This window comes from Nestor notabilis, unplaced genomic scaffold, assembly GCF_000696875.1.
Source record: "Nestor notabilis isolate BGI_N333 unplaced genomic scaffold, ASM69687v1 scaffold34084, whole genome shotgun sequence".
NCBI classification, from domain to species: domain Eukaryota; kingdom Metazoa; phylum Chordata; class Aves; order Psittaciformes; family Psittacidae; genus Nestor; species Nestor notabilis.
Genome location: NW_009927525.1, coordinates 28,380 through 45,016, shown reverse-complemented (window position 1 = coordinate 45,016; position 16,637 = coordinate 28,380). Strand labels below are relative to the sequence as shown.

At 46.3% G+C, this 16,637-nt stretch overlaps 2 protein-coding genes across 2 annotated transcripts; one reads left to right on the top strand and one right to left on the bottom strand.

The window, feature by feature from the left end:
- The first annotated feature begins 17 nt into the window (after positions 1-17).
- ZW10 (zw10 kinetochore protein) lies at positions 18-10,156 on the top strand. Its single transcript, XM_010014093.1, has 15 exons — positions 18-159; positions 817-918; positions 1,030-1,107; positions 1,232-1,391; positions 2,083-2,232; positions 2,878-3,069; positions 3,495-3,658; positions 4,155-4,337; positions 4,678-4,916; positions 5,880-5,951; positions 6,688-6,857; positions 7,184-7,314; positions 7,764-7,895; positions 8,345-8,547; positions 9,575-10,156. Exons 1-15 carry the CDS (start codon positions 40-42, stop codon positions 9,693-9,695), a joined length of 2,217 nt encoding a protein of 738 aa, XP_010012395.1. The 5' UTR covers positions 18-39; the 3' UTR covers positions 9,696-10,156.
- Positions 10,157-11,625: 1,469 nt separating this feature from the next.
- Positions 11,626-15,535, bottom strand: LOC104401354 (transmembrane protease serine 5-like; the record flags this gene model as incomplete). The annotated part of the gene is made up of 10 exons (XM_010014094.1): positions 11,626-11,634; positions 11,814-11,966; positions 12,319-12,461; positions 12,771-12,869; positions 13,258-13,436; positions 13,538-13,700; positions 13,769-13,812; positions 14,003-14,116; positions 14,420-14,580; positions 15,441-15,535. Coding segments are annotated over 10 exons (1,160 nt in total), but the record flags the coding sequence as incomplete, so codon positions are not given.
- Positions 15,536-16,637: the final 1,102 nt, after the last annotated feature.

Sequence of the window (16,637 nt, the reverse complement as noted above, 5' to 3'; positions counted from 1 at the left end):
GTCCCAACGCGCCTTGTTCCCTAGGGAGAAGTCTGCAACATGATCAACAAGAAGTACAACGAGTTCCTGCCGAGCATGCAGAGCGCCGAGGAGCTGGTGTCGCAGGTGGAGGGGCTGTCCAGCAACATCGACCTGCTCAAAGCGGGCATCGAGAACGAGGTGACAGCGCGGGCCTGGGTAGATAACAGTCAGTTTCAGCCCAAACCCGAGCCCCCATCGTGCCGTGTTAACAGGGGACGGGGGAGGAGGACTCCCCTCCTACAAATGCCTTGAGATGACACATGCTGCAGAGGTGTGTGTCACAGCGGGGCTGTTTGCTTCCATTGTAAGTAAACTGTCATTAAGGGATTGGCTGCGCCGTACAGCTGGAAAAGTGTGTCACGCATCTCTCCTTCAGAGAGAAGGATCAGCTTTCTGTGTATCCTATATCTGTAAACTGCGGTAATGGGCCAGCTTAGTGTTGGTCCCAGGTGCAGTGTTACTTGAGAATTAACTTGCCTCAGTACAAGTACTCTTACATTTTAAATGGCTGCGTTAAAGGAATGCTGAAGTCCTCCTGACTACCTGTTTACACTAAATTTCCTTACAGTGCCTTAAAAAGCGTGTCAGGTATTAAAAGGTAAACTATCTTAAAAGTGTTTCCAGAAGATAAGGATTTTCTCATCAAGGAGCAAACCAGATGGAGCCTTTTTCCTCCTCACCAAATTATTCTAGTAATAGAAATACTTCAAATCTCATGTTGTTATCCCTCTAAAGGGGAAATGCGCCTGATAACATTTGCCTGCAGTAAATGAACTGCGAAGTTTGTTATTGCAGGTTCAGCGAGATCTCAACGTGGCTGTTGCCGAGTTTACGGAACTGAAGCAGCAGCTGGAGCGAGACACGCTGGTTCTGAGTGTCCTGAAGAAGCTGCAGGAGGTGAGGAGGGGCAGGGGGAGTCATCCTCTCTGCTCCTCGGTCTGTGGCATTGTTGTGGGCTATCTCCTGAGCAGATGCACGGTGACATACGGCTCTGTTTGATCATTGCAGTTTGATATCGCTATGAAAGGGTACAACACTGCCTTACTGGAAAAGAAGTACGTTGCAGCAGCTCAGCAGCTGGAAACGGTAATAGTGACTTCAGAAGCACGTGACAGAATTGTTCATCTACACTTTCAATGCGTTTCACAAGATGCTTTTCATCAGCAGAGGCAACACTTACCCGTGTTGTGTGTTTGGTCATTACCTCCAGGCACGAAGCAGCCTCAAACTGCTGGAATCCCGCAAGGGCTTTGAGCTGAAGATCCTGAAGGCACTAGGCACCGAGCTGACAGTGCAGACACAAAACATGCTCTATCATCTGGGAGAGGAGTGGCAGAAATTGGCTGTATGGAAGCTTCCTCCTTCCAAAGGTACTCACAGTTCCAGTTTGTTTCACTTTCTTTGCTTCACTGTTTGAAATGCCTGGTTTCAAGCACCTACAAGATAGGAAATACAGTTAGTGCTGGTTTTGGTTTAACAAGCTCTTTCTGCTGTTCATGTAAACTAATGAGTGTGAGTGATGAGTGCCAGTGTGCTTTGGATATCACTCCTAGGGTATTTAGATACTACCAAAGCCAGTCCAATGTAGTCCATAGATTTTAAACAGGGTTTTGAAGGTTCATCTGCCTCATCTGTCACGTTTTGTAGAAATGTTGAAGCAGAGATCAGAACAGCTAATTGTAATAACTGCACAAGTTTGTACCTTGCTGTCTTCATTGAAATACAAACTTTGCCTCTGGAAAAGAAAAACAACCTTTTCCTTTGGATTTGACTTGAAATGGGAAGAAGAAGGGAAGGAAAGCGATGTCACTAAATGTCATTCAATTGCAAGGTGACTGAAGTGAGAAATCTGAATCATTGTAAGATTGATTCTCATTCCGTTGTCCTACACTGTAACACAAGGAACTCTGTACCCTCTTCTGATGCTCTTTTACAAGAACAGCGTTTTGTGGAAATAGGGAGAAGTACAATATTGCTTTAGCTGCCACTGGAGGAATGCAGTAGCTTCTCTGTATCACTGAGCACACTCTTGACAGCAAGATGATGATTCTTTTTCTTTAGAAAGCAGCAGCCTGGAGTCAGTGGTGCATTCAGAATTGCACCTACACACAGTGCCATCAAAAGAGGATGAGATTGCCGGCCCCCCTGTTGCTTCTGTGCTGCAGGCATTTGCTGTCCTGGGAGAACTGCACACCAAGCTTAAAATCTTTGGTAAGACAGACTGTAGATATGAATATAGCTATAGCAGCCTGAGTGGATGTGAGTTCAGACTTGTATGAAGGATATCAAGGTCCAGTTTACTTCAGCAGTACACTGGAAGACTTCTTTCTCTCTTGGCTTGTTTCCCACTGAGCATGAGGTGAATGTTTTGGTTCTTAGTAGGAAATTATTTATCCTTTCCTGTCAATTTACTCTAGTATACTTTTGATCTGTGGCGATATGGTTTCGTATCTTGATGTTTAAAGAGTTTTTCTAGTTACAGCTGCCTGATCTACTAAGACCAAGACTTGGTTTCAGGCAGCCTCTGGGCTTCAGCATTCTCAGGTGCTGATGAAATAAATCAGCAAGTGTAGCAGATACTAAGACAGGATTTGATGCTTCCAGCTCTTGAAGTTGTTTTTCAATTTACAGTGAATATGCTGCTCTTTGTTAAGACTTCAGCTGCATTTTATGTGAATAAAACGGTCCTAGTGAAGCCAAACCCAGCATTTTACCTCATTAGCTGTTCCCCTCAAGAGAGCGTTTCTCCCACTCCATGCAAAGAATCTCTGCATCCAAAACAGTCATGGTTTGGCCTTACTGGAGCAAACTGCCTGCCTTCTGCTGTTGGAAACATCTTAGTGTTTTGTTTCTCAGGCCAGTTGTTGCTGAAATACATCCTCAAGCCACTGATTACATACCCATCTCTTCAGCCATGCACAGAGGAGCAGTCCGATGTGTTCATCCTACGTTTTAAGTCTGAGGAACCTAGCTTGGATCATTCCTCTCCTATGGAGGTTTTTGACAAGATCAAGCTTATTTTTGAAGTTCTCCACAAGTATCTGCTAAGTAGGTAGTTTCTACCTTTTGGGATTAGACTGAGATCAGTGCCTTGTTCACGTAATTGGAGCAGAAGTTTTCTATAATATCTGGTTGTTAAGCATATTTAATGTTAACTTGCTATGCTGTGCTCTTGGACAGCTTGGCACTTTGTCAAACCAGACTTAGCTGGTCAAATTGGCTGGAAACTGGCCTGAGCTTTGCTAGTATTTCGTGAAACAAACACACTGGAAAGCAGGCTCAGTTCACACAAAATCAGTTGTGTTGTGGTTGGGTGGGTGATTCCACAGCCCCAGCACATGAGCTTACCTCCAATGTAAGATTATGGAACAGCTGATGGATGCTGTCCTTACAGGAAGGACCAAATGAACTGGTGAAGGGTCTGATCCAGGAAGCAGATGTATTAACATCTATTTCTGTTCTCCTGAATTCAGATGTGCCTCTGGAACAGCCTCTGGAAGATAAGAAGGGTTGTGGAGTTACACTGGCAGAACTGCTAGGTGATATGATATGGGAAGAGTTATCAGACTGCCTCATTCAGAACTGTCTGGTGAATTCAATCCCAACCAATAGCAGCAAACTAGAGCAGTATATAGAGGTAGGTCTCAAGAATCTTTCAGATCCATGCAATGGAAATGCTAGGTTGCCAGCTTGAACAAAAAAAAAAAAGCTGTGTTTTGCTGATCTCAGATTGTGTATTTCTCTCAGTGAAGATTTGGCTTGTATTTTGGGGACCATATTTAGCTAACAGGTGGAGAATTCAGGCTGTGTGATATAAGGTACTTGTCTGAGCCTCTGTGAGAGACTGAAGATGATGTGGCCATGCTGCTTGCCCAGCTGGCTTCATGTATGTTTTACATACATAAACAAGAACTTACTGCTGGTGAAGAATGCCAATAGCTCTTTTTCATGGACCCCAGCTGAGCCAGCTTTTCCCAAAGGATTGCTGAAAAGCTGTTGGGTGATTAATGCCTTCTAAAACCTAGTTTCATCCGTTGCTTTCAGCTGAGTGGAAGAGTTTATACCCAACTTTAATTTTGCTTTTTGATTTTAGGAAGCTGTGTTAATTTAGAATATGTGTTTGCTCTTGTCAGGTGATTAAATCCACAGAGGAATTTGAGAAAGCCTTGAAGAACATGCAGTTTTTGAAAGGAGACACAACTGATTTACTGAAGTACGCCCGTAATGTCAACTCCCACTTTGCTAACAAGAAATGTCAGGATGTGATTGTGGCAGCCAGAAACCTGATGACCTCAGAAATACACAATACTGTAAAGGTGACTGTTGATGCAATCACTGCTTTCCTATGTGGAAAAATAACTTAAGCTGTTGAAGAAGGTTTGTCTAGAACAGTCGAATCAGGTTTTTTTTGTGGAACACTGCATACTCATAGAGAATTACTTACAGAGTTGCTTCTAGGCATGCAACATGACGTAGACTGTTTCATGGCCTGCTGTGTCATTCATAAACCAGGAGACTTCCAGCAGTCTTAGGGGACTTCTGCAGCCTTGTGTTTATCTTGAGTCTTAAATCTCTGTTGTTCGATGTTTTGTAGCCTTGCACAGTCTCCTTTCTGTGGCCTCTAAATGATATTAGACCTCTCATGTCTTCCCTTAGATCACACCTGATTCCTGTGTGGCCCTACCAAGGCTTCCTGATCCTGGTACAGGAGATCACTCCAAAATGCCAAAAGCTTCTGAACTTCTGCACAACGACATGGTGAATTTGGAGAATAAGACTAAACTGAGCCAGTACACATTTTCTCTGCCCACATGCCGCATCAGTTCATCAGTGGAGAAGCTGATGGAGTTGGCCTACCAGACATTGTTGGAGGCTACATCCAGCACAGATCAGTGGTAAGAATTCTGTATCAGCAGATAACTCTTGGGGGTCAGATGCTTACTGCCTTTAGCAACACCAAGCATCTGCTAGTGGATTAAAAGAACTTTAAAAGAACAAAAGATACCTTAAAATTAGAATCAGTCATTAAAGTTACTCTGTTTTGGCTGGAGGATGCATCCCTGGGTTTGTGCAGCAGGCTGGTAGAGCAGGAACAGCTGCAGACAGGGTTCCCTGCAATACTCAGGTTAAGCAGCCTTTTGGACTATTTCCAGGGAACATTCAGCTACACTTCATTGTATTTTTGCTATTAAAGCAGTGAAAATATGGCAGACTCCCTGGTACGCACAACACAGTTCATGGCTTCAGTCTTCTAGTTGGGAGAAATACTGCCACAGCATTTGCTTCAATGTTTTGTCGTATGATAACTGTCAGTTGTTTAGGAAAATCAAAACCATGGAATGATAAGAGATGGCACCCATTCCCAGAGGACTTGTTGCTTTCTTTATGCTGGGTGATAGCAAACTGCTCCAGCTCTGCATCTGTCAGGGCTCTTCAGAGGAAACAATGAGCCACATACAGTCTGCTTTAAAAACTGGAGACCACAACCCTGAAGGAGGAGAGTTGCCTAGATACTGAATGCCCTTCAGTGTACCATGGCAGAGAGAGGGCTGATAATAACCCACACCTGCTGGGGAAGGGACACTATCCCCTTTGTTCCTAGGGTTTCATATGTCTCCCTTCTGACATGTAGTCTGAAACTTGTCTTTACCACACTGAACTTCCAAGGTCATCACGGCCTTTGTAAATTTTCCAGAGCACTGCCTTTGTTGACATTGCTGTAATTGATCCTGACAATCTGTTATTTGTGCCAGTACTTCACTACTCATAAAACCTTGTTTTGGAGAAGGTTGAGGGTCACTTGTGAACCAGATGTTAATTCCACTGACAAACTAACACGAACCTTATTTGCCTTGTAGCTGCATACAGCTCTTCTACTCTGTACGGAATATATTCCAGCTGTTCTATGATGTAGTGCCGACGTACCACAAGTAAGTGCCTGTGTGTATCTGTTTTGGAGAGAGAACAGTGCTATTGGAACAGCCCCACTTGTCCCCAGTTTGTCCACCACAGCCAGAGATGAGTAAGGGCTTCCTCCAGTGGCAAAAGGCTGGTACTCTTAATCTGTTACTAAATCATACTTGCTGTGAAATAGGTGCTTGAGAGTTTCAGAGTTGGCAGTCCTATGGCCATGGAGATAGGTTGCAGTTCTTCTACAGTTGTGTTTGATTCCAGCCAGTTGGATTTGACCCAGAGTCTGATGCACAGATTTTTCATGATTTTTTTTTTTTTTTTAAAAACAGGGAAAACAAGAGAGAGCAATGAAGATTGCAAGTATACAGTTCTGTCAGAGACCACTGGGGTGGTTGTGGTTACTGAAAAGGACTTCTCTCTCTTTTCCTCACCAGAACTTTGCTGTAACAAAATATGTTCCTGTTTGAAAATCTGCTGCTAGGAACAATGAACATAGAACACATGGTTCAAATGCCAAAGCGCCATTTCACTAGCCATGAAACTCTGTTCCTCTAAGTTCTCATGTAGATGTAACAGGAGGTTAAATGCTTTTATTCCAACTGATGCCTTCATCAGGCATTGCCCACAGTTAGTTACTTGCAATATCTGAGACAGACCATGAGTTTCTCTAGGGTAGGCATGACAGGTTTTTTTAATAGGTCTATGCCTAAATAAATACATGTCTTCCTTTTCTCTTCCTCCTTGCTGGGACAGGGAGAACCTTCAGAAATTACCCCAACTGGCAGCTATTCACCACAACAACTGCATGTATATTGCTCACCACTTGCTCACCCTGGGACACCAGTTCCGATACCGCCTGACTAACATCCTGTGCGACGGAGCAGCTACGTTTGTAGACCTGGTGCCTGGTTTTAGGAGACTTGGTAATTTTACCTTTCAGTATTGAAATATATTGATGGATGATGTGGTAATTCATCTTGGCATTTATTGCTGAATGATGTAATGTAACTGTGGCTACTGACTCGGGCAGTGGATTGTCATTCAAGGGTGTTGGACAAGTAGCAAGGACATTCTCTATATTGGGAAGTCTAACAGAGCATTGCAACTCTAGACAGTATGGCTGCTTCAGGCTTGACTCTTTGAAACCCAACTCTTCTTGTCCAGCATGTATTTCAAGAACTGTTGATTATCCAGCAAGATGTTTAGTAATTGCTTAATTGCTTCTGTGTGCTTGTTTTTGCTTCGAAAGGGATGGAGTGTTTTCTGGCCCAGATGCGAGTGCAGAAAGGAGAAATCCTGGAGAGGCTGTCAAGTGCCAGGAATTTTTCTAATATGGATGATGAGGAAAATTACTGTGCAGCTAACAAAGCAATAAGGCAGGTAAGCAAGGCAATCAAAGCCAACTATCCTGTTGGCTGTAGGTGTTGTCCTTGTGAAGGCAGAGTGTGTAATCTCAGTCCTGAGAACTGTGCAGCGTGTCAGCAGAGGTAAACTGCTCTAAACAGTTTTCTGGCATGCTTTTTTTTTTTCCCCTGGGCTGTAAAATTGAAGCCAAATTCAGTCCCTCTTGCTCCAAGTTGAAATGAAAAGCTTCTAAATCTTGAACCATCTATAATGGTTTTAGTTTTCAAGTTAAAGATCTGCTTAACTTTTGATGAACCTTAATGCAAACTGAAAACATTGCATTCTCTTCCCCAGGAACGCTTGCTCCATGTGACAGCCACACACTTCATTGCCTTTAGCTTCTTTCAGACTGGTTTCTGACCTGTCACTTTATCATTTGATGTCTCTCAAAGTTCTGTTGATAACACATAGCTGTTATCTTCCAGGTATTACATCAGTTGAAAAGACTGGGAAAAGTCTGGCAAGATGTTCTTCCAGTGAATGTGTACTGCAAGGCCATGGGGACTTTACTGAACACAGCTCTCACGGAGATTGTCACTAGGATCACTGCCCTAGAGGTAACTGCATTTGTAACCTCTAGTAGTTCTTTCCAAGATCAGAGTTCCCAGGTACAGTCATCTTTCACAGAAATTATATATAATTGAGGTCCTGTCTCTGAGGAGGATATCAATAACTCACATCCAGTTGAGATGCGCTAGCAATACCTGACCAGTTTCCTTGTAAACTATTCAGACCTTCATCATACCACCTCTGCTTCACACTGAAGTGCTTGCTCTTGCACTAAAATAACACTGTTTAAAAGCACAGCCTGTGTTCTGAGCCAAGCACTGAGAGCTTGCTGAAATGGCTACTTGTGAAATAGGTTTTATTAGCTTGAGAATGTTAAATGTGGTGTAAAGCACTGCTTTCACCTTCACACACGCAGCCACCTTTTTTCATTTCACTTATTTCTTGGCACTCCAAAAAGCATCTAACTGCTCCCCTGTTAACACCTGTTCTGTTCTAGGATATCTCTGCCGAAGATGCAGATAGGTTATACTCCCTCTGTAGGACCATGGTGGAGGAAGGACCCCAAGTTTTCACCCCGTTACCTGAAGATGACAGAAATAAGAAGTACCAAGAGGAAGTTCCAGTCTACGTGCAGAAGTGGATGACATTCAAAGAGCTGATGATCATCTTGCAAGCCAACCTCCAAGAAATCGTAGATCAGTAGGTGTCTTCCTTTGTTCCTTTCCAGTTCTTCACCCCAGTACGAGGGAGCTGGGAAGTGGTCTGACATCAGCAGGGGACTGTTCAGATGAAGGGTAATCACTGTTAATATGGATCAGATAACAGCTCCTGGGGCTGTTTCTTGGCTTTGTGTTTATAGTCCATGTCAAGCTTGCTCATACATTCAGCCACCTCCTGCAAGGAAAAGGAAAAGGTAAAGGTAAAAAAAAAAAAAAAAAAAAAAAAAAAAAGTGCCATGAGAGGGGCAACCACAGAGTGATTGTGCATCCCCTTGGCTTCTCCAGGTTCAGAAGTGTTTCACAGTAGTTTCACAGAGAGCAGCCTGGCATTTTGCCTGCTGCTTTTAATGTTAGCTGTGCCTTGCTACTGCAGTCATTCCACTTGATTAGCCTCTGGTTTTTAGATGCTGTTTCTTGCTTCTTTTAACTTACAAGGGGGATTCACCTGAATTATACATGAGGATTTGCATAATTACATCTATTACTTCAGTTGGCATGAGTTGTCAGAAGCTAGACATTCCCTGTTCATAGCTGCCTCACACATACGTCTGAATGGCCAGAAAACATGCTGTCCTCAGCATGCTCAACTGAAAAAGGCACCAGCCATGGAGAATGCACACAGGGAAGACAGTTCCTTTTCTGTGCTCTGCTCATTGCTGCTTTTGGAACCATGTTAGACACCAAAGTGCCCAACTCCATTTTCACCTGGGCATAAACCACTTCTTTCTCCTGTTGTATGGGAGATGAATGAGAGTTTCATGGAGAGGCTTTAGGCTTATTTTGGAGAAGGAAAAGGTACAGTTTGTAACAAGTGCAAAGCTTACCTCACAACCTGTTGCTTTATATACCTCACTAAACAATTCTGGACTCAAGTTGCATAGAGCTAATAGGCTGCTAACTGGGTGGGTTTTTGGGGTGTTACTACTGTAACAGGTGCTCAGGAGGCTTGTTTTAACGTGACATTTCTGTGCAGTTGGGTTAAATAAAGCTCTTTCTCTCCCACGTAGGTGGGCGGATGGGAAGGGACCTCTTGCAGCTGAATTCTCAGCAGCTGAAGTGAAGAGTCTGATCCGAGCCTTGTTCCAGAACACAGAAAGGAGAGCAGCAGCACTTGCCAAAATTAAGTAACCCTTACGTTTACTCTTACACATCACATCTTCTGATAAAGCAAGAGGAAATTGAGCCTTTCAAGTACTTTCTGGGTTTGACCATTCTTATTTGTACTGGTATAAAGAAAACTTAGGATTAAGTTAAGTGCTTCCTGGGGGCTTGACTTGAGCATTTTCTGGCTCAGTGTTTGTGGGACAAAGAGGATGGCTCTGTGCATCTGGGACCAGAACACCACAGGTGGCTAAGACAGGGACACAAACTGCTTATGCTCTATCTGCCAGGCAGAGTTTGGCCTTGAAGATTCAATCTCCTGCTGTGCTCCCCAGAGGTGTTCTGCCCAGATCCAAGTTTTGCTTCATGAGCTGGTGGGTGTAGGGTCCCTGGGGAAGAAGAGATGCTTTGTGTGATATTCACGAGTTTCCATTCTCTGGGGTTTCATCTTCCTGTTAAGCACAGCATAGGGAAATAAATCAAATCTTGTATCCAACATCTCTGTGAGAGCAGGCACTGCTGTCAGATGGGCCTTGCATGCAAGGCACTGTTTAATATCATCTCAAGCTTCCTTGCTTAAGGGTCTTGTAGAAGGATTTTTATTTCTCAATAGTGAATCTTATCTATGCAGTTTCACATCAGGGGGCATGTTAGCCCCTTTGTGTCTTACCTCTTCTGTCCCTGCAAGTTACATATGAAACCCACAGACTTTGATAGCTTTTGGTAACCTTTCAAGAATGCTGAAGTGCCAAACTTTGCTCTTTCCCACCTCAGGTTTCCCTGAAGAGCAGACATCAAGAATAGAAATTTAGGGGGAGGTGGGGGAGAGGAGATCCTGTTCTAAGTGAACTATTTATCAAGCCACAGGGTTTTGCACAAGTGGCAGAATTCCTCATGGCTTCATTTCTCATGGAAAATACCTTAAAGCTGACTGAGAATTTTTCAATCTCACTTTACCAACCGTAGACGCTAGTTCAGCTCCTTCCTTTACCTTTCTGTTGTGTATGAACTAGGCAGGTCTGGCATCTGTTGTGTTTCAGGTAGTAAGTTTTCTGTCCTTTAAAAATAGAGAAATGTAAATGAATATGCAAAGGGAGTGAAGTGTGCACTCATAGCAGCATCTTTTAAGTTACAAAAGGCTATGTTTAAGACTGAGAAAGCTACATTTCTATTAGTTGAAAATCTCACCAAGAGCATTCATTAAGACATAGCCTAGAGACCAAGATGTGCCAGTTGCTGCACACATGGAACAAAGTATTTCCTCCTGTGTAGTGCTTACAACCCACTAAGAGAGCTGCAATCACAGAGCTTAATGTTTTAATCTGTTACCTACTGTTGTATCCTTTTCATTCCCATTCGTGTCTAGCTTCTGTTCACATTTCCAAGCATTTATGCAGGACCTGGATCACAGCTAGCTTCCATGTGGCACTTAAGCCATTGCAGAATGGATGTCCATTCTGCCTGCTGAGTCCTCCAAGCACAGCCGTGGTGAGGAGACCCTTGTGTCTTTAATTGTCATAGAGAGGAGGTAAATGCAGTCGAGTGGGCAGGTAGGCAGAGTCTGGCACATGGGAAAGCAGCAAGGAAGGGAGATACTGAAGCAAAACCTGACTGCCATTTAAACCTCTAGCTTTTTCTTTTCTTCTCCTCCAAGGAATTTATCTGAAGGCTGAAAATGTTCCCATAGCACTTGAGTCTCATGGGATCCCCTGCCCCTTTACACACAGCAATCCAAAACCCCCCACATCTTTTGAGAAACAACACTTCTCTTGTGGATTGTTCATAGAAATGTAATTTGCTATTTTCTTTAATAAACTATTTATACTGAGCACATTTTCTACTGGTGTCTGGGCATTCTCTTAGGATATAGTAACAGTATAAATTAGTTGTGGACCATCCTCCACTTTCTACATAGAAAGGGCAAAGTTGCTCTGTGAAGTCTCTCCTTGCCTTATTTCTAGTAGACCTAGTCAAAGAAAAAGGAGAAAAGAATCAGTACCATAAAGGAGGTTGTCCTAGAGGTTGCTGCATCAAGGGTGAGCATAGACAAAGAGTTAAAATGAGGGCTTGCATTGGGATCTGTCTTTGCAACCTGTACGGCTGTAGGTCAGGCTGAACGTACGTGCTTTGCTTGCTCCCACTTACCTCAGTGATGTGATGAATCCACGGCAGAAGCTGAGCCACATTGGTGTAGACCCCAGGGTGGTTGGGTTCAGCACAGCCCTGGCCCCAGCTCACGATGCCCACCAAGCGCCATGTGAATTCATCCTGGCAAACCAGGGGGCCCCCACTGTCACCCTGCAAGACAGAGCAAGGACTAAGGAAGGCAGCTGGGGTGAGGATCCAGCTGGCTTCTCCCACATGGCTTTGTTCCGTCAGCCATACAGGAAGCTGAGATACAAATACAAGTAGTGTTTGCCTCCCTTCAAGGTTTCCATGTTCCTTATACAAAGATAAGCTGAATCTCAGCCTGACATTGATGTGCCAGGTCACACCAGGCTCCACACTGCACCCCACTCAACACTGTTTACTGCAAGCTACTGCCACAAATCCCAGCATTTACTGGGGCCTAACAGAGACATATAACATACACATCCTTTCCACACCCACTATGCACACCCTGCATGCACCATTTGCTCCCTCCTGTTACCTGGCATGCATCTATGTTCCCATGCAGGTAGCCAGCACACAGCATCGTGGCAGTGAGCTCGCCTGCGTACATGCATGAACTATTGCACCTCTTGGTACCAATTAATGGAACAAGTGCTTCCTTCAGTGTCTTGGCAACCTGGGCTGGAGAGGGAGAAAGAGAAGACACGAGGGAAACTAGATCTGCAGGGAGTTAGGGGGGAAGAATGTGGCACTAATGGAAGTTAGAAGATGGGAAAGATGGGATTTAAACTTCATGGGTTTAAGCACAGCCAGGCCCATCCCCAGACATGTGGCTGGGGGTGCAGAGCTGCTGGAGCAGGAGTGAGATGAAGGCAGGAGGTAGCATTTGCAAGATTGCATGTAGCATGAAAGGGGCTGTGCAGGGCCAGTGGGGACCAAGGGGAAAGCCTCCAGTCAGGGCTGAGCAGTGGGAGTAAGATGGTAGCTTACCTTGGCCTGGTCTAGTATAACCCCAGCCAGAGACCCAGCACTGCGTGCCCTGGAAGAGGTCCTGGTGCGAGGGTGGCAGACACACAGCACGGATGGCATCTGCCAAGAAGGTGACAGGGTAAGTGCCAGGCCAGAGGGGACACATTCATGCTGTGCTGAGCATGGACACACACAGAGGGGCTGTGGATCTATCAGCCTGCAGAGCCACTCAGCCTGGCACATTGAAGCGAAAGGCCCTCAAGACCAGGTGCACTGGAGACTATCTCCCACAGCCACCTTTCCCAGTAATTCACAGCTCTGGCATAGTTTTAAACACTGTGTTGCTGTGCATTCTGCCTCCCAGATGCCAGGCTGAGTATCCTCACCAAGTTGCTCTGAAATGGCACGTTCGGAAGAGGCTGGGGTTTGGCCATCTCTTAACTCTGAGCTAAGACAGACAACTGCACAGATGGGAGAAGGATACAACAGCATCATGACAGCACGTTACCTGAGAAATTCAAGGGGACTTGGAGCTTCATCAGAGCAATGTCATAGTCAAGGTTGTTGTCATTATAAAGGGGGTGGTAAATTATTTCCTTCACTGATACCCCATCCTCCTGCTTGATGGAGCCATGGTTGATAATGCCTGCAAAAACCAGCCAGGCAGAGGTCTGAAGCCGCCTGTAACTGAGCAGAAACACAGCGTGCCTCTTACTATAGGGCAACAAGCACTAAGCCCTGGGTAAGAGCAGACACTCAGCACCCCTGAGGCTGAGTACAGGAGGTACCTGTGCACGCAGTGAGCTGCTGTGATGATCCATTCACGGGCCAGCACGGAGCCTCCACAGCGGTGCTGGGAGCCATGGTACACACTGACCTGCCAGGGCCAGCGCCCTGCGGGCACATCCGCACCCCCGACCACCCGAGCAGCACTGGGGTGCAGCCCACACTCTGCAAGGGAGATGGGGAGCACATGATGGTCAGACCCTCACAACACAGGAGGGGAATGGGGCACTCACCTGAGCACTGCAGAGCCACAATTCGGCCTGATTCACAGCTGCTCCTGCATGAGAATAAGCCTCTGGTCAGAATGCACATGAACCAAAATCCGTGGGGCATCAGGGAGCTCTGTGGCAGCTGTCACAGTCCCCAAAGGGGCTGCTTATTGCACAACCCCAGGACAGTTATCTGTGTTCTTAAGCCTAAAAAGAATGCCTCTGTTTCCCCACTGCTTCCCCCAGAGCTGCCCTTACCTGACCTGCCACATGTCTTCCAGGCTGCCTTGCTGGTGGGGTTTCACCTGAACAAACTCCTGTGTGCCATTCACCTTGACATCCATCAGGTTCACTCCTTTCTGATGGGTCATTCTGCAGAAACAACAGTCAGTTGTCCCACTAAAGGGCTGGGGACCTGCTAGGGGATCAGGAATGTAACCCAGCCATAGGAACAACAGTCCTCAGTCCTGCTGCTCTAGCAGCCAGGAATGAACTCCTTTGGTAGGAAAGATCTCCAGCTCTTCTCACAGGTCCCTGTACCAGCTCAAGCCTTGCTTTCCACCCTGCATCAGCCCTGACTAACCTCCCAACCTCCACGCACCAGCCTTTGCCAAGCTCATCTCCCTTGGACAAGGGTGAGTAAGGGGTGGAAGCAGCTGCCCCTGCAATGCCCACCTGAGATACCCCAGCTGCTGGCAGAGCATGGAGCCCAGGTAGAGACTCCAGTGCTCGTGGCATGCCAGGAGCCAGCCGGGATGGCCTTCCACCCGTGCTTCCAGCAAGGAGTTTGCCATGTTTATTCTGAAAGACACTAAAGCCATGCCATTAAAGACAGCCTGCAAGTGGATTAAAGACAATCCAACACAGTCGATGGTCATGCACATCTACTGGAAAACAAACAAGCAAAAAACCCAACATCAAATGAAACAAACCCCCAGAAAAACCCAATTTGAAGCAATTAGAAACTATACAGAACCTATTCACGCATTCTCAGTGCCTGTGTGGCAGCTCTGCTGAGTGACTACATGCATAAGAGTCCTGCAAGAGTCGCCTTTTCTGTAAGATCCCTCCGTGCAACAAAGTTTAATGCTGGGGAACACAGCAGGACTTCAAAGCAAAGCAAATTAATCACAAAATGCAATTGCAAGAAGCTCATAGATCAGCAGGAGATATTTATCATATTAAAGAGCATCTTTTCTGTCCTTGCTAGGCTTGACAGGCACTGTCCTGCACACTGCTCCCCTCTTCCCATCCTCAGTGGCAGCAAGCAAAGATGTAAACCTCTACTGGGAGCCCCATGGACCACAGGGTCTTCATCTTCACCATCACTGCACACTGGGATCACATCTGGCTCCTGCAGCAGGGTGAAGCCATGGTCTGGCTGAGTCTTCTTCAGGTGTTTCACTTCAGGAAACAGAAAAGAGGGAGGAGATGGACTCACACAGCCTGGGCAGCATCCAAAGATGCACAATACTGGGAATGATCTTGCACTACCCTTTGGAAGGGCTGATGAATCTCTGCAGCTTGCTGCTGGGACCACGGAAAGCAGCAGCAGAGCCCACACCAGCCACATCTCCCCATCCCAAGCCACAGCTCACCAACCAAGGAGCTCCCATCACCACCAGCCACCTTGGCAGTTGGGCTCTGGCTGCAGCAGCAGACTGCCCTGGAGAAGACACTGACCTAGAAGCCATACCCCAGCTGCTGTCCCTGCCAGCAGCCCGATGACCATGAGTAGCAGGAACAGCCTCCTGATGGTGCAGAGAGTCTGGAGAGATGCATGAGCAGAACCTTTAAGAAACAGAGATGAAGACAGGATTAGCATGGTCTCACCTGTCTCTCACAACACTATCAAGTCCCTATGCACCTATTTCTAGGAATTGCCTGATCCTTTCTCCTCAATGACAGAAAGAGGTGAGCTAAGGCCATGGATTCTGCAGTAGAGCAAGACTGTGAAGGCCCCCCCATTCCCAAAGCCCATAAATGCTCATCTCACCATGTCCCAGGGAGGTCTGTGTCCTCCTCTCTTCCCTCCTTGCCTCAGCTGTTGGGCTCTTCCAGCTGTGCACAGCATCCTCAGCGTGAAGTGGGTTTTCAGTAAACTGCTCAGCTAAGGCTGGGCTCTAGGGAAAGGAGCAGAGTCCTGGGTAGCAGCTCAGCAGCAAAGCCCAGGTCTCATGGAAGGGGTCAAGCCTCAAGCCGCGGCACTGCTGCCCATGCTGGCTGCAGCAGGCGGCCAAGGCGAGGAAGCCCTTCTCACCATGATAGCACAGAGTAGGGCTGCTGCCAAGCCCCTGGAGCTGAGCACACGGGTCTTGTCCAAGCAGCTCAGGTTTCCCATTGCACGCTCCAGCACAGCCCCACGCAGGCGCCCTGCAAAGCGGCCACAATGAAGGGACTCTGTTTCAGGGCCCCCCTCCTGCGCTCCCCACCCCTCTGCTGCTCAGGCTGAGGAGCTGAGGAGCAGCAGCATTCCTGGGCCATCGGTGCGAGGAGGGGACCCCAGCCCTGCTGATGGTGGGCTCCGAGGCACAGACAGACCTCAGTGCAGGCAGCAGGGAAGCTGCTGACCAATCCCTCCATGTTAGTGGCTATGGCCAGGGAGACAAGACTTTGGGGAACAAAATGTCCTAAGCTGGGAAAAGACAGATTTCAGTGTCTCAAAAACAAAAGGTAGCTGAAGCTTAAACCTCTGCCTCATGAAAGAAAGGCTTTTGATATTTACATAGTTCTCCATCCCTGAAAGATACAACTGACGGCTTGTTGCTCAAAATATCAATGAATTTTTAATGTTATTTACTCAAGGAAATTCCCATGAATATTTCATGGCAGCCCCATCTCACAGGTTCAGGCTGGGCTTTATGCTGTCAATGAAGTGCGTGTTGCGCCATGA

Excerpts from the sequence above, each read along its gene's own strand:
- ZW10 (XM_010014093.1), top strand. The coding sequence starts at position 40 with ATGATCAACAAGAAGTACAACGAGTTCCTGCCGAGCATGCAGAGCGCC. Across the intron at positions 160-816 it reads AAGCGGGCATCGAGAACGAG|GTTCAGCGAGATCTCAACGT; the intron begins GTGACAGCGCGG and ends TTGTTATTGCAG. Across the intron at positions 6,858-7,183 it reads GCCTGGTTTTAGGAGACTTG|GGATGGAGTGTTTTCTGGCC; the intron begins GTAATTTTACCT and ends TTGCTTCGAAAG.